Raw genomic sequence first — 23,555 nt, 5'->3', positions numbered from 1 at the left:
GCTTTATTATTGTATATACTAGATCTTTTATTAATTGCTTTTTCATTGCCTGGCACTGTATTAATTGCTTTAGAATGTATAGTATTTTAAGGGTTAAATTGTATAGTAACTGCTTTTAAGGCTTGTAAAATTTAAACAACAGTTAAACCGCTTAAAGCTTGCAATAAATAAGGAAGTGGGTAAGTAGCCCTGGAGTATCCTTGGATCTAAAATAAATCAAACCACATGACACTGACTCAATTAAATTTATAGGCATCACATTTAAAACAAACAAAATACTTTATTTTTTCACAATCAACTTGCGAAACTCTTTGCTAGGAGATGGTGGAAAGGCCCAAACTATAACAGGGTTCCAATAAGAACAAACTAAATTCAAGGAGGATAGGTCCATCAACGCCTACTAGCCAGAATGGGCAGGGATGGTGTCCCTAGCTTTTATTTGCCAAAAGCTGGGAATGGGCAACAGATAATGGATCATGATGATTGCCTCTTCTGTTCATTCCTTCTGAAGCACCTGGCATTGGCCTCTCTCCGAGGAATGGAAAACCTGTCTTATGAAAGGAGACTCAAGGAGCTTGGCTTGTTTACTTTAACCAAAAGAAGGCTGAGGGGGGACATGATTGCACTTTTTAAATATATTAGAGGGATAAATACCAGGGAGGGAGAGGAATTATTTAGGTTTACTACCAATGTGGACACAAGAACAAATGGATATAAGCTGGCTAGTAGGAAGTTTAGACATGAGATTAGACGAAGGTTTCTAACCATTAGAGGAGTGAAGTTATGGAACGGCCTTCCAAGGGAAGTAGTGGGGGCAAAAGATCTATCTGGTTTCAAGATTAAACTAGATGGGTTTATGAAGGGGATGGTTTGATGAGATAACATGATCTTGGTAACTAATTGACCATTCATTATCAGTGGGAAATAGGTCAATGGAGGGATTATAGGAGTTACTATAGAGAACTTTCTGGGTGTCTGGCTGATGAGTCTTGCCCACATGCTCAGGGTTTAGCTGATCGCCATATTTGGGGTCGGGAAGGAATTTTCCTCCAGGGTAGATTGGCAGAGGCCCTGGAGGTTTTTCGCCTTCCTCTGTAGCATGGGGTACAGATCACAGCTAGAGGATTATCTGCATCTTGGGGTCTTCAAAGTATTTGAAGGCTTCAATATCTGAGATATAGGTGAGAGGATTATTCTAGGAGGGGTGGGTGAGATTTTGTGGCCTGCACTGTGCAAGGGGTCAGACTAGATGATCATAATGGTCCCTTCTGACCTTAAAGTCTATGACTCTATGAGAGAAAAGGAAAAAAAAGGGAGAGAAAGAGGAAAAAACCCTCAAAAAACAACAACAAAAGAAAAAAACCCACAGCCCAGGGTCTCTCTGCCAAAACTGTTCTAGGGAAATTAATTTATGACCCCAAATATAGTGGTCAGTTGAGCTCTGAGCATTATAGGCTTAAATGAATCAATTGAAACTATAACTGAATAATGTGCTTTCAGGTCCCAAACTGGCACAAAACAGAAAGGGAACATTGCTTCTAAGTAATTACTAGAAGAGATCAGAGATAATTTAATAGACTGTTGTTAAAAAGTCAGTCATTAGGTATTTTTAGCCACAAACAGATTCCCTGCCATTTAATGCCAGAGTGGATAAAAATCAATTATTTAAAAATGATAGATTTTTAAAATTTAAACCAGATTTTTTTTTATAAAACGTTTAGTTTTCATTAAGATATAACTCAAAGATCTCTCATCATAAAATAGATATTATAAATTGTAATTCTATAGTATGAGCCAATATATTCATGTAATGCTTAAGAAATTTGTTGTAAATGAGTTCCAATAGTTTACAGTGATGTTAGATTGCAGGCAACTGAATAATCGTGCAACCCAGAGGTGGGCAATAATTTCTGATGGGAGACCACTCTAAGAATTTGGAAAGTGGTCAAGGGCTGCACTCTTCCATATTAATGGAGGAGGTGTGAGGTCCGGGATAGAGGTTGGGTGCAGAAGGGAGTTTGCAGTATGGGATTAGGGTGCAGAAAAGGGTCTGGGAGGGAGTTTGGGTAAAGGAGGCAGTTGTAACCTGGGTTAGTGGACTAGGTTTCGAGGGATTTTGGAGGGGTTTGGGTTGTGACCTTGGGCAGGAAAGGGTTGTGACTTGGGGCAGGGCACTGGGGTGCAGGGTTTTGGGTTGTGACATGGGGCAAAGGATTGGGGTGCAGGATCTGGGAGGGGATATGGGGGCAGGAGGGAAGCAGAGGGTTTGGATTATGTGGGGTAGTGGGGCAAAGGGTTTGGGTGTCAGAGGTAGGCTCTGGCTGAGAGATTTGTCTGCTTGACTTCCAGCCAGAAACCTTCTCAAGCAGACTTCCTGCCTGCCCAGCCCCTGCACTGGCTGCAGGGGCTATGCGGTTTTTGAACAGCTATGTGTCTCAGGGGAAGGGGGAGGGTGCTTCACAAGCTGCCTGTTGTCAACAGGCAGCTTCCATTGTGCTGGGGCAGGAGCAGCGCCTGAAGCCTCGCTCTCCCCCCGGGCTCACAGCAGTTCAAACAGAGCCCCGCAAGGCACAATTTGCAGTTTTCTCAGCAGTGTGTGGAGGCAGGCAGGAAGTCTGCCTGAGGCTTCTCGCTGCGTCTGCGGGCCAGATCTCATGGCTTTCTGGGCCGGATCTGGCCCGTGGAGGGTATTTTGCCCAGGCCTGGTGTAACTGCATCACATTTTAGCAGTTACACAACTATTCAATAGTTCCCAGAAGTGGGGCTGGCAGCCTGTGCACTCCCGGCGCCACTCCCGGGGAGCCCCCTGCTATCCAGTGCTGCTGCCTCTGTATCAGAAGCAGCAGTGTGGGATGGCAGGAGGGAGCAGGTTTGCAAGGGGGATCCAGTTTAAAAACCAGCTCCCTGCACAGACTGGCTCCTGCCTGCACCCCCACGCTGTTGGCCTTTGATACAGAGGAAGTCTGAGCTCCCTGCGGACAGAAGCTGCTCTAGCATGGAGCAGCCTCTGTATGCAGGGAGCTTGGACCCCCCCACAGACAGGGGCTGCTGCTGCAGAGCAGCCTCTGTCCACAGTGAGCGTGTACCCAGCCTCCCCTGCCTCCCTCCCGCACTGCTGCCTCTAAAAGAGGCAGAAGCATGAGGGGAAGTCAGGTAGCTTCGCAGAGCTGCTGCTGGGTTCCCCCTAGCACAGGCTCCTGCTTGCCCACCCCCACTGCCTCTCTAGAAGGCAGCAAAGGGGTGGCAGGTAGGTCTGTGGAGCCAGCACGCATAGAGATCCAGACAAAAGCCAGCTCCCTGCACATATTGGCTCCCGCCTGCCCCCTTCACTCTCTGCACTGCTGCCTCTCTTTCAGAGGCAGCAGGAGTAGAGGGGCAGGCTGATCTGGTGCTCATGGTGAGCCGGCTTAAAGCTGGCTCCTCACAGGCACCAGCTTCTCCCCTGCCGCCTCTGATAAAAAGGCAGCGGGGGGGGGGGGGGGATATATGTAGTCGACAGGATTAACCAATAAATCCAGGCTTACCAGTTAATCGTGTAGTCGTCTATGCTTTGACATCACTGTTAGTTCATGGATTAGGGACCCAATCTCATGGGGTTTCAGAAGAATCTATATAGATTATTTAGGCTAATCTTTCTATCAATTCAATAGGACTAAATGCTCAGTCTAGAAGATACCATCAAAAATGTTTAGTTTTGCAGTTCTCAAACTGTGTATTTGTGTTTCTAGATATAACATGCTTGTTAACAGCAAAACTGTTTATAAATAAAATTAAAATCTTGTTCTTTTTTTCTTAAGGACTGTCTTCCTTCCTTCTGGACTATTTTTGAATTCTCTTATTTGAGCAAAAATATAGTTGTGATAAAAAATAAACTGCTGAAATAGGCAGATCTTTCTTTTACAATTTCACCTTTAAAGTAGTACTGAGTGTTAGTGAATGTAATGATTAATACTAAAGGAGCAGTATGGTAATAATAATTAATTAACAGCATTGACTTATTTTATTTAGGATAAATAAATAAATAGGATCCTCAACATTCAGGATTCCTTTGAAATCACCATCATTTTCTATAGCGTCGGATGATAGTATTTCAAGCACATCATGTATGTCACATAGCCACAGTAGCAAAAAAGAACACATCATCTAGAAACAACCATAGATAAGTTCGGAATAAGAACCAGCAGATTATAAACATTGATGAAAAATTTTTCCAGTTTATTTATGCAACAAAATCTCCTTTCCATATGATTAAGAATCCACACGTCATTAACATGGTTCAGTCATTAAGACATGATACAGTCCACCAAACAGAGCAGATGTCACAGGCAAACTGTTGGATAAAGCATATAAAAGAGAAATTGAGCAGTGTGCAAAAAATCTAAAGGATAAAATTGTTAACCTGAGTCTTGATAGCTGGAGGAATGTCCACAATGATCCTGTTGTATGTGCTTATGTGACAATAGAAGGGAATGTCTTCCTTACAGAAACAATTGATACATCAGGAAATGCACACATAGCAGAATACTTACAAAAAGTAACCGTAAAAGCTATAACAAATGGTGAAAAAAACCAAATATCTAGTACGCAGCTTGGTCACAGACAATGCTGAAAATGTATCCAAGATGAAAACAAATTTAGAGGAGAGCAAAGAGAGTTCCAAGCTAATAACATACTGTTATAGTGCTTATTTGATGCATCTCCTAGCCAAAGACTTCAATGTTCCAGAAATAAAGTACAGGACTATGTAGCACTTTAAAGACTAACAAGATGGTTTATTAGATGATGAGCTTTCGTGGGCCAGACCCACTTCCTCAGATCAAATAGTGGAAGAAAATAGTCACAACCATATATACACCAAAGGATACAATTTTAAAAAATGAACACATATGAAAAGGACAAATCACATTTCAGAACAGAAGAGGGATGCGGAGGGGGAGGAAGGAAGTTAAATGTCTGTGAGTTAATTATATTAGAGGTGGGGAAAGGTAGATGTCTGTGAGCTAATGGTATTAGAGGTGATAATTGGGGAAGCTATCTTTATAATGGGTAAGGTAGTTGGGGTCTTTGTTCAGCCCTCCCGCGAAGAGTATCGAATTTTAGCATGAATGCCAGTTCAGAGGATTCCCTTTCAAGTGCAGATTTGAAAGTCTTCTGGAGTAGGATGCATGTGATGAGGTCATTGAGAGAGTGTCCTTTCTGGTTGAAATGGCAAGAAACTGTTTTTTCTTTGTGATCCTGGTTAATAGGGGGAAGGGATAGCTCTGTGGTTTGAGCATTGGCCTGCTAAACCTACAGTTCTGAGTTCAATCCTTGCAGAGGCCACTTAGATAGTTGGGGCAAAAATTCATCAGGGAGGGTATTTGGTCCTGCTGAGAAGGCAGGGGACTGGACTTGATGACCTTCCAGCTCTAGGAGATAGGCAATCTCCATTATTATATCTGTTTTGTGGGCATTGATTCTTTGTTTGTCCAATGTACATAGCAGACAGACACTTTCAGCACAATAGCATAAATTATATTTCTGGATGCGCATCCACAGCTACATTTCTACCAGAAATAAAGGCTAATGTTGTTGAAACTGAAAAATACTTCTGGAACAACCACTTTGTAGAAACTGCTCTGAAAAAAGTGGGAGGAACCCAGCTAACTTTCCCACAAGACATAGTGGACTGTTTTGAGCACTACAGGCAGTCCCCGGGTTACGTACAAGATAGGGACTGTAGGTTTGTTCTTAAGTTGAATTTGTATGTAAGTCAGAACTGCTACATATGTAGGGGAAACTCTAGCCAAACATTTCTCCAGAGCTTAGTTTTATTCTCCCACACCTCACTTCCCTTAGTCCTTTATTCTCAAGCTGAGGTGTCTGCTGAGAAAAGCCGCTCCGCGTCTCCCTGGTCTGCTGGGAGGGGGGGGTGCGCTAGCTTTGCATCTCCCTGGTCTGCTGGGGGGAAGCAGCTAGTGCAGGGTTGCCTCGCCCAGTTTGTAAGTAGGGATCCGATGTAAGTCGGATCCATGTAACCCGGGGACTGCCTGTATATCAAGAACTGGACTAATCTGATGACCATTTATGAACAAAATTGTGAAAAAATAGATGGCACTGTCACAGCTAAAGTTCTCAACGTTGGGCTTAAGAGAAATGTTGAACATATGCTGAGTACCCACCAAACAGCATGGAAGTAGGGAAATAGCTGTTTTGTTGATGATACTGTTACAATTTTGAAGGAACTGAGTTCTTAAAAAGAGAAATATTCAATGAAAGAGTTAAATGACAAGTATTAAAAATCATGAATGAGACAAGCACTATGTCCAGCTCATATTCTTGCAAATATTCTCAATACGTGGTACCAGGGTCAAATCTTAACTGTTGAAAAAGAGGAGTTGGCTATGACATGGGCATCCAACAATCATCTCTCCATAATGCCAGCTATAATGAACTTTAGAGCTAAGAGTGAGCCATTCAGGAAATATATGTTTGCTGATGTTGTTTTAAAGAAAGCCACCATACAACTGATGGAAGACATTTAAGCACTTGGCTTCAGATACTGCTGAAGTGATAATCTCACTTTTAACAGTAGTAGCTTCTGCTGGTATAGAAAGAATATTTTCTTACTTTGGACTACAGTAATTCATTCCAAATTGAGAAATCGTTTGGGACTTAAAAAAGCAGGAAACTTGTTTTTCTATTCCAGATTATGAACAAATAGGAAAATGAAGGTGAAGACAATTGAGTTAGCTGCACAAGTGAATATTTTAAGTTACTCATGTTGACCTGGCTAACATAGTCAATCTATTTTTTTAAAGATGTCATTTAACTGTTTTAGTTAAAATTTTTTTTACCAAAAACAAACTCAATGTTAAGAGACTAAATTAAAAAAGTCATATGCTTGTTTTGTTAAAATACTATGTTTGCAATTGACAAAAAAAATCCAGAATACATAGCATTGATGTTTTAGTTAAATAAAATAATTTAAATATTGTCTGGTGCTATTCTCCTCCCAATACAGCATGGCAAGAAAATCTTCCAAATATTAATGATTAACCTGTTGAATTGGAGATAGCCCCAATAACTTCATAAATATCTGCTTGAATTACTTTTGGCACATGAAATAACCAAACAATCATTCATTTTCTGATTTAGCTGTAAAACTAATCCGAAAAGTTTTCAAAATAAATCAGTTTAAAAATGTATAGTGTGTACTTTCTAAAAATGAAACCTACATTTATCTCTGAGTTGTGAAGAATATGTATTCAAGTTATAACAACCAACAAGAATGCATTTTTATGTAGAAAACCATGATTAAATGAGTATTCCTGAATAGTGATTTAAAGCACCATTTAAATCAATTTGATTTAAATCAAGTCCACCCTGATTCTACCTCCCCAGGAACTCTGCCTCTTCCTTTTTAAATCTTCTGGAACTGTTAATGTTGACACTCACGTATCACCATGGAGCTTTAGAGCTGACACCCTGGAAAGCTTAAGGGACAAGGGAATTCATCGCTCTGAGACATTGTTTCAGGTTGTCTGCAGACTCAAGCAGACAACATGACATGGGTTTACTCTTGGTTTCTGTTTGGAGTGTTGTAGCTGTAGATGAGAACCTTACTCTTAAAAAAGTTAGATTCTGCACAACTTGAGTATCATAGAAGCCACATAGATGTGTCATGTAAGCTGGATCCAGCCTTCTGACCCTTGACATTCCTGCTTGTTGCTATGTTAGGGTCTACAGCTATATTTGTCTACAAAACATAGAAAGTTATATTTCATAGTGTAAACCTAATTCTCTGTGGTGGAATAAGCTACATTTTAAATTATGAACTGGGGACTGGGGTCTAGTGGAAATATGGAAGCCCAAAGAATTGTTAGTTATGGCTAATTGTGTCTTAAAACTGAAAAATGCTGAGGGAAAGGTAAATACTCCAGTGTGCCAGCCGATCAAATCTGTCATTTGGTCCCACTGATGTGACAACGTGCGGTATTTCTGTGGCATATATGTTAGTCTCCATATTTTACCTTTCAGGCAGTATTGGCCAAATAGGGACAATTTTGATGGAAAAATGAAGATGCTTTCTCTATGTAAACTATCATTCATATAACCATGATTGTGAGCTAACAGAATTACCCAGCAGAAAGAACAGTCACAGTCATCAAGGTTGGCTTCATTCCCCTTCATTCACAAATCCTGCACCATCAGTTCAGTAAATCAAGAATAAATACTTATTCAGTTCATAAAATGAACTTGCGCAAGAACATCAAATTTCTATTGTTTATCCTATTTCTTTGTTGGATGATATATGGTAACAGGAACCTTGGTTCCTAGCAGCTGAAGTTTGGGTAATGTATCTTTGTAAAGCAAATATTTGAATTAGAAAATGTATTGCAAATATTTAAATAAAAGAGTTTCCTACTCTTATCCAACTGTTACCATAGTGCCTAACTAAGAAGTTTTTTTTACTGTAGTCAATAGAGAATATTCAGATTGTTTCATTATTCATACTTAGAAGGAAAGCACAGCAAGTGACTCAAAAATGCAATATGACATTCTGTGGCTTTCTACCAGAAATAAAATGCAGGACAATGTAGCACTTTAAAGACTAACAAGATGGTTTATTAGATGATGAGCTTTCGTGGGCCAGACCCACTTCCTCAGATCAAATAGTGGAAGAAAATAGTCACAACCATATATACCAAAGGATACAATTAAAAAAATGAACACATATGAAAAGGACAAATCACATTTCAGAACAGAAGGGGGATGCAGGGGGCGGGGGAAGGAAGGAAGGTAAGTGTCTGTGAATTGATGATATTAGAGGTGGGGAGAGTGGGATGTCTGTGAGCTAATGGTATTAGAGGTGATAATTGGGGAAGCTAGTTTGAGTGTTTGTTCATTCCTTCCCGGAGAGTGTCGAATTTTAACATGAATTTTAACATACCTACGGTACATCGATGACATCTTTATGATCTGGACGCATGACCAAGAAACACTGGAGATATTCCACAGAGATTTCAACAACCTACACCCCACCATCAACCTCAGCCTGGACCATTCTACACGAGAGATCCACTTCCTGGACACCACAGTACAAATCACCAATGGAAAATTAGACACCACTCTCTACAGAAAACCCACCGACTCATACAGTTACCTACATGCTTCCAGCTCCCATCCAGAACACACCACATGATCCATCGTCTATAGCCAAGCCCTTCGATTCAACCGCATCTGCTCTAATCCCACTGACAGAGACCAGAAGCTTCAGGATCTCTACCAAGCATTTATAAACCTCAACTACCCACCCGGAGAAATAAAAAAGCAAATTGAAAGAGCCAGACGAATACCTAGAAACCATCTACTTCAAGACAGACCCAAGAAAACCAACAATAGAACACCACTTGTCATCACCTACAACCCCCAACTTAAACCTGTCCAACACATTATCAATAAACTACAGCCTATACTGGAACAGGATACCATAATCCAAGAGGCTCTGGGAGACAGACCCATAGTCTCCTATAGACAACCACCTAACCTCAAGATGATTCTTACCAACAACCACAGGACATACCACACTAATACCAACCCTGGTACCTTCCCTTGCAACAAACCCTGTTGCCAGCTTTGTCCACATATTCATTCTGCTGATACCATTATTGGACCTAACCAAGTGAGTTATAAGATCAAGAACACATATTCCTGCGCATCCAGAAATATAATTTATGCTATCATGTGCCGAAAGTGTCCGTCTGCTATGTACATTGGACAAACATCTCAGACACTTCGCCAAAGGATTAATGCCCACAAAACAGATATCAGACAAGATCACAAAGAAAAAACAGTTTCTTGCCATTTTAACCAGAAAGGACACTCTCTCAATGACTTAACCACCTGCATTCTGCTACAAAGACCTTTTCCATCTGCACTTGAAAGGGAATCCTCTGAACTGTCATTCATGTTAAAATTCGACACTCTCCGGGAAGGAATGAACAAACACTCAAACTATCTTACCCATTACCAAGATAGCTTCCCCAATTATCACCTCTAATACCATTAGCTCACAGACATCTCACTCTCCCCACCTCTAATATCATCAATTCACAGACACTTACCTTTCTTCCCCCCCCCCCCCTGCATCCCCCTCCTGTTCTGAAATGTGATTTGTCCTTTTCATATGTCTTCATTTTTTTAAATTGTATCCTTTGGTATATATGGTTGTGACTATTTTCTTCCACTATTTGATCTGAGGAAGTGGGTCTGGCCCACGAAAGCTCATCATCTAATAAACCATCTTGTTAGTCTTTAAAGTGCTACATAGTCCTGCATTTTGCTTCAGCTACCCCAGACTAACACCGCTACATTTCTATCACTGTTCTACCAGAAATAAGCGTTTTCACTCTCTTTAATGTTTAATTTTATCCAAATATTTAGAAAGATAAAGGTCATTTTCTAAAAATATCAGAAGAGATCAAAAATCTAATAGTCCTGGTTTAAATTTTTCAGTACAGAATAAGTAATTTTTATTGAAATGGAAATATTTCTGTTAATTTTGGATGCAAACGAAGCTTCCTATCATAAAATCAGAGTCTTTGATTAATTTACATGAGTCCCATGACTTCTCCTTAAAGCACACAAATGCTACATCAGGAGATGGGGAATTACCGTATTTTCCGGCGTATGGGGCGACTGGGTGTATAAGACGACCCCCTATCTTTTTAATTAAAAGATAGGGTTTCATCTTATACCCCAGCGCCCCTCCGCCTCCTTTGCTCCCGGTGTCCCTGGTCTGCTGGAGATGGTCCCCAGCAGACCAGAGGCACCGGGAGCAAAGCCGCCAGGAGCGCCTGGGCTGCCCCCCCCCCGCCCCAGCCCCTCCGCGGCTTTGAAAGCCTCGGGGGAAGCCGGCGGGGGGGGGCATCCCAGGCGCGCCTGGGCTGCCCCCCCGCCGGAGCCCCTCCGCGGCTTTGAAAGCCTCGGGGGAAGCCGGCGGCGGGGCATCCCAGGCGCGCATGGGCTGCCCCGCCGCCGGCTTCCCCCGAGGCTTTCAAAGCCGCGGAGGGGCTCCGGCGGGGGGGCAGCCCATGCGCGCCTGGGATGCCCCGCCGCCGGCTTCCCCCGAGGCTTTCAAAGCCGCGGAGGGGCTCCGGCGGCGGGGCATCCGGCGTACAAGACGACCCCCGATTTTTGGGGGATGTTTTTTAACATCAGAGGTCGTCTTGTACGCCGGAATATACGGTAACTGTGGAAGCTCCTGTGAAGGACAAAAATGCAAAGTTTCCTTTGAACTCAGTAGTATGTCACACTTCAACCACTGGTATTTCCTACTGCCATTGATTTGCATCACATGAGCAAGTGAAAAATTAAATATGATTGTGACTGCTAGGATAACAGGATGTTTTTTGTGTCCATAATATATTTCTCTCAAGAGGCATTCTATATCAAATCATTTTGCTTTGCTAGTAAGTATTGCTGTATTCAAATATCTATGTAACTACATGTAAAAGACCAGGTACTGTACATTTTTACAGTGTAGAACATTTCATAAACATTGCATCTCAAAAATTTAAAGAATAATACAATATAAAAAATACTAGAAGAGAGTGAGAAAAAGTAAGATGTGTAGGCCAGTGTTTCTCAACCTTTTTTTATAAAGTACCCCTTTAAAAAAAATTATGTGTACTCCCAGTACCTACAGTTTTCAGACACACAAAACATTTTTCTACCATTGCAACACATTTGTTTAAACAACTTAATCTTAGCCAGGCAGACGATGAAATTTTGGGGTGTAAAAAGTACAAAAATAATAAAACGCTGTAAAACTTAAAACAAAAATTCAGTTTTCTCCAAATTTCAGTTGTGTTGATATACCCCCCAAGACTTCTCTTGTGTACCCCTAAGGCAGTGTTTCTTAAACTTTTTAAGATCGAGGAACACCAAACAATAATTTTTTTTTTATGAGCAACATCAAGGATTTTTTTGTTTAGCAAAAAAAAAAAAAAAAAGAAAAAGAAAAAAGAAAAAAAGGTCAGGGGGAAAGTTATTGAGGGCCTTGGTGTTCCTCATAAAAAAATATTGTTTGGTGTTCCTCGGTCTTAAACACATCCTTTAAGGGCAGCCATTTTAAATTCTGTTGTTCTCCTTGGCACACCTCTGACTGCCTCGCAGAACATTGGTGTGCCACAGAACACAGTTTAAGAAACACTGCCCTAAGGGTACTCGTACCACTGGTTGAGAAACACTGGTGTAGGCCATGATGGTTCTGGAGATACTCAGGGCTGAAAGTCAACATGTTACATCCTGTCTCTAGTGTAAGTCGGGGGAAAGTTATTTGTGTAGCTGGGTGTCATGTTACAGTAGGTGCATCCCAACCCTCAGATATCTTTGAAGTAACCCTCTGTGATAACCAGACTCTGACACTGCCCACTGACAGAAACCCCCGTATCAGCTGCTCCCAAAGGAGCAGTGTACCTCAGTTTACCTTAAAATCCCCTGCTCCTGAATAACATGCCACACTTGTAATAAAACAAATGAAGATGTATTTAAGAAAAGTTACATTATCTACTAGAAACAACAGAGACTGATGGAAACAAATTATTACAGCACAATACAAAGCACAAAAAAGAAGGTTCAGTCTGTTGCAGAGCTGACTGGCATAACAGGAATCAAAACCCAATTTTTCATGAAGGCACCTCTGGTTGCTGAGGATGTGATTCCAGAAAAAGTATAGCGTGTGTCTTTCCCCACCCTGTATTTTACTGAAATTGTCTTTTTTCCTTATTCATAACCGGCTTTTTCTCTTTGTTATAATGTATCTTTTTTACACCTAATTGTTTTTGATTAACTGCATTTGTCTCTGATAGTTTTTCACTTAAAGTGGTGATGGAGCAAGGCTAGACAACTAATTATTTTACTTCACTGGCTATCCACGGCAGGACAACTGCCTCCGATTTGAATGGATCATCTCCAAGACGTATTATCACCTATCTGGTGACTAACTCTGCACTGATTAGGCCTCAGCTGGAGTACTGTGTCCAGTTCTGGGCACCACATTTCAAGAAAGATGGGAAGAAATTGGAGGTCCCGAGATGAGGTACAAAAATTATAAAAGGGCTAGAAAACATGAGCTATGAGGCAAGGCTGAAGGAATTGAGCTTGTTTAGTTTAGAAAAGAGGAGATTGAGAGAGGACAAGATAGTGGTTTTCAAGGATCTAAAAGGGTGTCACACGGAGGGAGAAAAATTGTTTTTCCTGGCCTCTGATCACAGAACAAGAAGCAATGGGCTTAAACTGCAGCAAGGGACATACATCTAGGTTGGACATTAGGAAAAACTTCCTGTCAGAGTAGTTAAACAGTGGAATAAATTGCCTAGGGAAGTTGTGGAATTTCCATTTCTAGAGATATTTAAGAGCAGGTTAGGTAGACATCTATTAGGAATGATCTTCTAAGCAGTGCTTGATCCTGCTGTGAGGGCAGGGGACTGGACTCGATGACCTCTCAAGGTCCCTTCCAGTTCTAGTATTCTATGATTCTAGTTAAGATCTGGATTAGGCCTGTAAGAGATGCTGTGGAAGTGCCATCACTGAATTTTTAAAAAAACAGATTGGATAAACATCTATCAAGGACGGTTTAGGAGTGCATAGTCCTACTCAGTGAGGCAGGCTGAACTAGATGAGTTCTTAAGGTACCTTCCAACTCTACATTTTTATGATTTTATGAACATTTTGGGTCCTCTTTATTGAAAAAGCATCCAGCTCTGCAATGGCTGAATTTGGTGGGAAATTTACTTTACTACAGGTTGGACCTGCCTGTTCTGACACCCTCTGGTCCTGAGGGGTCCCAAACCCTGGAGTTTGCGAGACCAGGGCAGGTCAAGGCTCCTTTCTTGGCTGTCAGCCCGTCTTGGCCACCGGGGATTCTGCTTCCATCCCCCGCCAGAGCTCAACTTCCCCACTGCTGGCCGTGCTGCTTCTAGCCAACCAGGCTCCCTGGTCCAGCAATATCTGTGATCCTGCCAGAACATGGATGTTGCTAGACCAGAGTATCCTGGATTTTAGAGGTGCAATCTATATTCCATAAGTATAGACTCTGGTTTGTTTTCTATGATTTTGTTTTGTGATGTAACCACTATTTCTTATTTCTTATTACATCTTTATTTTTACTTTAATAAACCTTACTTAGCTTTATTTTAAGTGCTAACAAGTGCTGCATTGTCTGTAGGAATGGTGGCTCAAGATAAAACTGGTAAATTGGGGCTCACTGCACCTTGTTTACATGGAAGGCCAATATTAGCACAATGATGATATATTTTTAATTATTTTATATAAATGTTTTGGCCTTTTTGAAAAAAAGGTAAAAATACCACCTATTTTTCTCTTCATTCATTGCTCCCTTAAATCTATTCTGTTCCTCAGAGGGACACAAAAAAAGTAGCCTTTTTTCAAAAAAAAATTCACCTGCATCTAGACTGCAGCCGCGTTCTTTTGAAAGTAAATCGAAAAAAACCAGCAGTTTTTTCAATCGTGGTAAACCTCATTTTATGAGAAATAATGCCTTTTTTCTAAAGTACCGTTTCTAAAAAAGGCGCTATTGAATGCAAACTGTTCTTTTTCGAAAGAGAGCATCTAGACTCTTTCAAAAAAGCGGCTCCCTTTTTCAAAAAATCTGCTTGTTGTCTAGACGCTGTCTTTTGAAAGAGGCTTTTTTGAAAGATTCTTTCGAAAAAGCCTCTTTTGAAAGAGGCTTGTAGTTTAGATGTAGCTAAAGAGAGCCTCCAGCAAGTACTCCACTGGTAATAGTTTAGGAATTTCCTCTGAGATAATGGCTCAAGCCCATCAGAGACCAAAGACTCTGAATATACTTTAAAAGAAAAAAAAGACCCTGTATTCTTCAAATGTTGAAGTTTGAACTATGAAACTAAGGCTTAGTCTACACTACAGTTAGAGTGGCATAAGGCAAATTATTCTCACTGATGTAAGTAGCCTGCTACACTAACTTAGGCCTTGTCTATACTATTGCAGACCATCGACTTATGTTACTGCAGTATCTTCACAGCAGTAAGTTGACAGCTGATGCTCTCCTGTCGACTCCGCTTAACTCTTCTGGTTTTGGTGGTGTATCAAGAGTCAACGGGAGAGCGCTCGGTGGTCAATTTATCTAGACATGACAAACTGACCCTTTGCTTACATGATCACTGCCTATTGATCCAGCCTAACATGAAGATATGTCCTTAGTAATTCCACCTCTGCAAGAGGCATAGCTCTTATGTCAATGCAGGATCAGTGTAGACACTGCATTGCTTACATCACATCACATCACCATTTGCTGCCTATCAGAGCCTCACTGCCCGGAACTGACATCTAGAGTTCTGCCACTTGGGGCTGATAGCATAGCAAGTAACTTAAGGTGACTTAATTTTGTAGACCTGCCCTAAGATTTCTGAAATGAAGGGACCATTCTTTCTTTTCAATAGATTTAGAATATAACTATCAACCTATCTGTATGACAATTAACAGATTAAATGACTTTTTACACACAAACAAGTTTTGTAGTCCTTGACTGCAACTCTATCACTGAAACCTACAAATTAATATTACTACTATAAATTCGTATAACAGAGCTACAGAATTAGATAAGTCTTACTGATACCCTTTTGCTAAATATCTCAGAATACATTTATTTTAACAAGTATGTGAAGTCACAGACATATGCATGGATTTTGGCTGAGACTATAAGGGAGAGACATGGGGAAATGTCCCTGCAAACCCGGAGCTATTGATATGGGATAGGTGGAGGCCTGGTGTTGTGGCACATTTGGTGTAAAGTTGCTGGGTACCCAGTGTCCCCAAGACATAGGGGAGGGGGAGTTAGTGGAGAACAGATGTTACCATTGTGATGGGCAGCCTGCTAGAGTTTTTTTTGGAGGGGGTGGGGGGCAGCGATTGATGGTCTGGTGTTATTTGGGGAAGTTGATAGTATTCATTGGGTGGATTGTAGGGATCCAGATGTATTTGGGGTAGATTGGTGAGGTCCAGGGGTTACTGTTGTTTTTGAGGGAAGACTGCAGAGGCCCACCGTATTTGGGAAACGTTGCAAGGTCCTGGTGCATTCATTGAGTGGATGATAGCAGTCTCGTTAATTGTAGGGGGATTGCTGGGCGTCCAGTGTATTTGGGAAACTTGCCGGGGCGGGGGGATATATTTATAAGATAAATGACAAGGGCTCGGGTGGTGCACTGCAGGAAGGGCTGGAAGTATTTTGGGTGGGTTGCTTGTGGCCCAGCTGTATGGGGGGGGCAGGTGGCGGATGTACTGGAAGAAGGGGCGGGGGCCATGGTGTGACTGGCGCGGGGGTCAGGAGTCACCCCTATATTGGGGGGGCTCAAGTGTTACCAGTGTGGGGGGAGGGGGGTAGCTAGGTACCGGAGTGTCTGGGGGCAGCTGGCGCGGGACTCGCTGGGCCCGGCGTTGTGTAGCCGCGGGCGGGCGCCGCTGCCGAAACTCAGCAGCCGCCCGTGGCCGGTTCCGCGCGCGCAGCGCGGGCCCGGGAGCCGTTCGGCAGGAGAGCGCGCGCACGTTCGTCTCCCAGGCTGCTCTAGGCCCGTTTCCCATCATGCCTGGCGGGAGGGCCGGCCCGTCCCCTCTGACCCCGTCCCGTCGCTCGCCTCATCCGGGCTCTCGGCGCCACACGGGGAAGATGGCGGCGGCGGGGGCGCTCCCTGCCGAGTGGATAAAGAACTGGGAGAAATCGGGCAAGAGCGAGTTGTGAGTGCGGGGCGGCGTGGGGGGAGGAGCGGACCGGGCCGGGCGCTGGAGGCTAGGGCGGCCCGCCGGCCGGTCCGTAGGGGCCGGAGTTTGGGGCCCGGTCGGGTGGAGGGGCCGGGAGCTGGGTGGAGGGCAGAGTTCCGGGCTGAGTTCCCCGCACCGCTCCCTAAAGGGCCGAGCGAGCGTCCCCCACCGGCTCGGTGCCCTTTCACCCTGGCGCTCTCCCTTGGGCCTGACTCCTTCACGTCCCCCCTCCCCCGGCCTAGTTGTCCGGGCTCCCGGTGCTCTAGCCCCAAGCGCCCCGTTCCAGGCTTTGGGCCAAGCTCCCCCGACCGTTGGCCCCGTTTGATCGCCCGTACCTCCGCCCCCGCGGCTGTCGGGTTCGCCCGCTTTCCCCTGTGCCGAAGCGTCAGGCGCCCCAGTGTTGAGCGTAGTTGCAAGGGCCTCAGTCCCGAAATTCCTCCATCCGAAGGATTTAACGCCCGCGCTTCTTCCGATCCAGCCCAGAGCGAGGATCGTTCATCCCATCAACTCTTCTGTCATGGGCCCTTTGTGTGCCAAGAGAGTTCCGCCCAGCCCTCCCCACAAATCCATTTAGCGCTCCTGGCCTTGGCAGAGAATGATCTTGTCAGTATCACCCTAAGTCCTAAGAGGTGGCCATTCTGGCAGTATGTTGTCCACTGTGTATTGGGATTGCCTCTGATCAGAAGGTTTGATTTGACATTCACAATTTCCTCAACTGAACAATGACTTGGGCTGAAAACTTTTTAATATTGTAGATTAATCGGAAGAGTTCTTAAAAACTTTAATTTATTTGCTTTTTTATTAAGAGACACCTTCAAAGTTAAATGTTAAAGACTATTTTGTGGTGCATTTCAATGAGACATAGTATTCACATAATTAATTTTCCTTCATTTGGTATAGCTGTACAGCCCTCTGAAACAGGATGAGAAGAACGGGTGAGGTAGATGGAGAATGTAGAGGCCTTCTACATTACCATTCTTCCCTTGACCTTTTTCATTAGGTAGTGGAAGAGGGAAAGCCTTGTTGTCAGTGCCCTTGCATCATGATACAGGCTTGACATAACCGTGGCTTAAACATGTTTTGATCTATACTAAAAACTAGACTGTATTATGACCAAATAATCAGCTATATAGTAAGTCACCTGACAGTAATAACTGCAGTATAGATGAGCTTATAAAGAAATGTATGTTCAAACTATTTTTAAACTTTCCCTGTTTAGGATTCTGTGTTAACAACTGAATTCACAAAAAAATTTGAAAGATATAGTCAGTAAATAGATTGTTAGCCAGTGTCTATACATTTTTGTAGAAGAATAAAATATATAAATATATTCGTTCAGTATCTATTAAAATATGTAACTAAGTGTAGGTCACTAAACAGTATTTTTTTATATAGTATAGCCATGGTGTCCAACCAGTTTTGAATCAGTAGCCACTCTCATGACTTAGCCACACTCAACTGGCCAAATTGGCACATTTTTCAAGCCAACTAGCCACACTCAACTGGCCAAATAACCACATCTGGCTAGTGGCTAGCATGTTGGACACCATGGTAGTAGAGGTTTGACATAAAAAGGATGTATGTCAGGACTTACCTTTTTTGTGTGTGTGTGTGAGGTTATTACTTCTATCTGAGTTAGGAAGCTGTTCAATATGATTAATTTTGAAAAATACCTTATGACAGGTAATAGAGAGTTAATTTTGAAAGATAATTCATAGTTGATTGTGTAAAGATTTGTGCAGAGAAAGGGTGGTGTAGCTTAGCCTTTGGCTATTGTAGGATTCACACAGGTCAGCTAAACCACTTTCTAACAAAAGGCCAAGTATCTTAAAATGTTACACAAAAGTATTGTAATCCAGTCTTTGAATCCACAATCTTAAAAAACAGAAAAGAGTATACATTCATTTTGGTTCATTCATTTTGGCTTATCCAGTAGTGTTACTAGGTTAGAAGGGACAGTGTGTAAACCCTGTTTAAGAATAATTCCCAGACAGCCTGATTTAAACAAGAGGCTGTAAATTGCCAGTGAAGTGTGACTCTGTGTGTGCATAACAGCTGTCAGTTTTTGCTGAAACATTTTTATAAATCTTCTAAACCTACATATTAAATCTTTTAAAAGTAAAAAATTGTATCCGTATGAACCATTCCAAAAGATTTCTTGCACACGTAAAGACTGGCTTTCCTAGAAGTAGAAACTGAACAATTTTGCTAGAATTTTTGTTCTGAAATACTAACAAATCTTTGTGTTAATAAACAAAAGCAACCATTGATTGCATTTTTAGATGTCAAAATGAAATACATCAACATATTTTGTACCAGTTCTAGAAATGAAGAATTAGAAGCTTAGAAAGGATGCAAAGTGTTTTGCAGAAGGCCTAGAAAGATGATATTCCAGATCTAAGCAGTTTGCAATATAAATTAAACACATAGGACAATTAATAAAGTTGATAAACTCTGGGAAGGATATGAGCTGTAGAAGGACAACACCTGTAATTCTAGCGACTAAAGCCAAGTGACAGTTCTTAGCAAAACTTGTTTTACCCATCTTTTTCATTGGGGGCAAGCTCATTTTTAGACCAATGTTTAGTTTTTAAGTATGCTGGGGCTGGCCAGAACAGAAGCAACATACCAACTTTCACTCAAATAAAACCAGTAAATGTATTGGTAACAATTTGTGGTTGATAAGAAAAAAAGGTGAAAACAAATAAGAACATTCGCTAACTGCTGTTAGTGTAGGGTAACTTATGTGATCCAAAAAGATAAGAGTCTGAAATGATATAGTGGCGAAGTTATTAGTTATCTTTAGTAAAGTATTATTTTATAATTTGGGATCATATAAATTGCCCTAATGAAATATTAAATAGTTCATCTTGTTTAGTATTTTGATTCCTGGCTATGACCAGTTTTAGATGCTTAAAAGGCAGGAGTAAACAGCCCATTAAATATTACTCTTTATATAATACTGTATAAAAAGTGTGGTGATCAGATTATGATCTGAAGTATGAGAGTTCATTACTTTTGTAATGTTATCCAAGTTGTCTAATCTTTTATACTTCTAAGAAAGTCTTTATTTTGATAAACAAATACGGCAAATATATTAAAGCATGGAGTGGATTATATTATTGTAAATTTAAAGAAATGCAGTATCTGTAGTCAACATTGACAAAGTGATTAAGACAATTTAATCTGTGCATTATTCTAAGTAATATAAAAAACTTTAAAGTTAACCCAACAAAATACATTAATAATCAAATAACAGATCATAAAGATTCTGGATATATTTATAGGTGGTTATTATTTAAAATAAGAATCTAACAGGTTAGTTTGAATAGTCAAGACATCTGCTTATAACTTTTTTCATACCTTATATATGATTGTATACATTATAAACTTAATTATCTCTTTTACTGACTAGTAATATCTAGGTCTTCTGCGTTAATTTCTAAGCTATTTGTTGAAATTAGTATCTTGCAGCAATCAGTTTCACATGTTATATGTTGTAAAAAACTTTTATTTATTTTTTTGCCTTTTAGTTTGTATGTCAGTTGTTTTTAAGAGAGGTTAGTTAGTGCTTGTCGTTCTACTAATTGCTCTTAATCTTCCTGGATTCTCTGACACTTGAAACTTTATTTTAGTCCTTTTTTTAAAATCAGGTGAACACAACAAACATTGTTCAAGATGAGGTATTTTTATATACACACATTCACATGCACACACAGAGAGTGAATGTAGCAAAATGCAGGACTATGTAGCACTTTAAAGACTAACAAGATGGTTTATTAGATGATGAGCTTTCGTGGGCCAGACCCACTTCCTCAGATCAAATAGTGGAAGAAAACAGTCACAACCATATATACCAAAGGATACAATTAAAAAAATGAACACATATGAAAAGGACAAATCACATTTCAGAACAGAAGGGGGATGCGTGGGGGGGGGGGGAAGAAGGAAGGTAAGTGTCTGTGAGCTAATGGTATTAGAGGTGATAATTGGGGAAGCTATCTTGGTAATGGGTAAGGTAGTTGGGGTCTTTGTTCAATAGAGAGTGAATGTGTGTCTCTTCACCCTTTTTAGTACATGGTATTTGTATGTATTTTGCCACTGCTTGTTACTGGGTGGACATAGCCATTCAGTTTAGTACACTGACATCTTAATTTATTTTCTCGTAAATTAAAAAATAATCCAGGGCCTTACCTAAAGTTGTAAGTGTATCTTTAATGATTTATTTGGCCAGCACCTTGAACAATGAGCTGATCATGTAGATCAGTGTTTTTCAACCCTTTAAAAAAAAATAAAAAATAAATAAAATTAAGCCTTAAAAAAAAAAAAGTACCCCCAGGTACCTACAGTTTTCAGTCACACAATTTTTTTCTACCATGGCAACACATTGGTTTAAACAACTTAATCGTGGCAGGGCGGGCGATGACATTTTTGTGTGTAAAAAGTACGAAAATAATAAACAGCTGTAAAACTTAAAACAAAAATTCAGTTTTCTCCAAATTTCAGTTGTGTTGACGCACCTCCCAGACTTCTCCTAGGTACCCGTAAGGGTATTCATACCGCTGGTTGAGAACACTGATGTAGATATGCCAAAAGAGCATATCCTGAGTCTCTTATTTCAGTTTGTGGCATGTGATGGGAATTTATATTTGTCTGTAGTATAGAAACAACTTAAAACCTTTAATCTTGCATGAAGATCTGTTGAAGTGGACCTTTCAGGTGTACAGTGGAGTTTCATTATATGACAGCTCATTGACCTATTATAAAGACTGATGGTTAAAAGGACTTTGTGTGGTCCAAAGGGTCTGCCTGAGTGGATCCCAGTTGCAGGATCAAGGGCATAGGTTGATGGTTAATTTTAAACAGAAAGGAATAAATACAGATGGGCTAATTGCACTGGGTATTAATTCATCTACTTAATGTTTAAGAAAATACACAGTAGACTCAAAAGAAAGATTAGTTGAGATCAGATGGCCTAAAGCAGTTCCTTTGAAGAAATATTGATTTTTGTAAATGCTTTTGCAGATCTATTTATCTTGATTAATAATGAATAGAAGAAAATTCACCATTAGTGGAAAAAATGAAATAGAAGCTTGACCCCTTCTTTAGAGCTAGACCTTTCTGTTATGTGATATGATATGTTGGAGAGAATCCTGTTGTGTTTTCTGTAACAGTAAAAAATGTAGTAGTAATAATTTGAGCCATATCTTTACTTTGTATCACAAGTTTTCATAACGTAGCTGTATTGTGAGTCTGTTGATTGCATTATACTTATATTTGAATGTAAACCTGCATTTTCTTAATGTTTTACATAGTATGTAAAGCCATTGTTGTTGAGTCATCTAATCCAGTGGTTTACAAACTATGGGTCATGACCCCATTATTGTGTTGTGGAATGTCGGGTTCTTGGTCTCCTTGCTGCAGAGTGATCAGGTGACCAGTGGGAGTACTAAGGCAGGCTACCTGCTTGTCCTTACACTGCAGACTGCATTATACCCTAGAAGCAACCAACAGCAGGCCCAGCTCCTAGGCTGGGGGTGAGAAGTGAAGAGCGCACAGGGCTTCATGCACTGCCCCTGGTCTGAGCGCTAGCTTCACACTCCCATTGGCTGGGAACTTGCTGGTGGTAGCTTCTAGGGCACAGCATGGTTTGCTGTGCCAGGAGAGACAGGAACCCTGTCTTAACACCTCTGCTGCGCCATTGACCAGGAGCTGCTCAAAATAGCCCGCTCCTGCTCCAGTGCTGACCCTCTTAAAGCTGGAGCCCCCTCCTGTACCCCAAAGCTCTCATCCTCAGCCCCACCCTGGACCCACACTCCAGTCAAATTATTTTGGGTTGCAAGCATCAACAATTTTCTTCAACTGGGCCATGAGAAATAAAGTTTGAAAACCACTGATCTAATCTTTTGATAAAGATTGGATGGAAATTAGGTACATTGATGCTAGCAGCAAGAGTGAATGGCTATGATTATTGTATACACTTTCTTTAGAGTTAATATGCTTTTGATTATGAAATCAAGCAAGCATAATATTTTCATATATAATCTACATTAGAAGGTACTGGTATGAGTTTATATAACTTTGAGAGATTATCATAGACTACATAGATTTGGTGCTGTATTAATTTCTAATTCTCTCAGACTCTGAGATGAACTGTAATATCTGAAGTTGTGGGCCTTACAAGAATATAATTGTTCTCCTGAAAACTTTTAAAAAATTTGATTTGTGCACTCTTCGGTATTTTTATAAATATAGGTATTTACGCATTTTTATGTCGTTGCTTTTATGCTTTGGGGCCTGATCTTACAATGAGAACAGTGCAAGAAGAGCCTGGCACCCCTGAAGAGCACTTTTGAAGTCTAAACCCTCACTTGGGTGCACAGATAGCTATTAAAAAACAAAATACTAAAACTTATAGGGCAGTGGTCTGCAACCTTTTTAACCACAAGATCACTTCTTCAGTTTAAGTACAATGTAAGATCTACCTCAAATTTAAATACCCTAGCCTGGCTTCCTCTTCCCCCCCTCCCGCTTCTCTGAGGTCTCACCCTGTTCCACCCCTACTCCGGGGTCTCACCCTGCTCACTTCATTCCCCTTCCCCCGAATCTCATTCAGTTTAACCAGGCTGGGATAGGGGGTTGAGGTGCAGGCTCTGGTCTTGGGCCAAGGAGTTTGGAATGTGGGAAGGGACACCCCACAGGTAGTGAGGTGGGGTGGGTTCTGGAGTGGCCTAGGGGATAAGGCATTTGCCTGAGGAGTGCAAGATTAGGAGCAT

The 23,555-nt window shown here is 41.3% G+C and overlaps 1 protein-coding gene across 2 annotated transcripts in view; it reads left to right on the top strand.

Moving 5' to 3' along the window:
- The first annotated feature begins 16,602 nt into the window (after positions 1 to 16,602).
- Positions 16,603 to 23,555, top strand: part of THOC2 (THO complex subunit 2) — a 119,867-nt gene continuing 112,914 nt past the window's right edge. For both annotated transcript variants that reach the window (XM_006115394.5, XM_014569712.4), the window contains exon 1: positions 16,603 to 16,755. In XM_006115394.5, coding sequence (XP_006115456.4) covers positions 16,604 to 16,755 — 152 coding nt within the window. In that variant the 5' untranslated portion in view covers position 16,603. The remainder of the gene's footprint in view (positions 16,756 to 23,555) is intronic.

This window comes from Pelodiscus sinensis, chromosome 13 (genome assembly GCF_052426305.1).
Source record: "Pelodiscus sinensis isolate ZL-2025 chromosome 13, ASM5242630v1, whole genome shotgun sequence".
NCBI lineage: Eukaryota > Metazoa > Chordata > Testudines > Trionychidae > Pelodiscus > Pelodiscus sinensis.
Note: the sequence above shows the minus strand (reverse complement) of the source record. Positions and strands in the feature narration are given on the sequence as shown.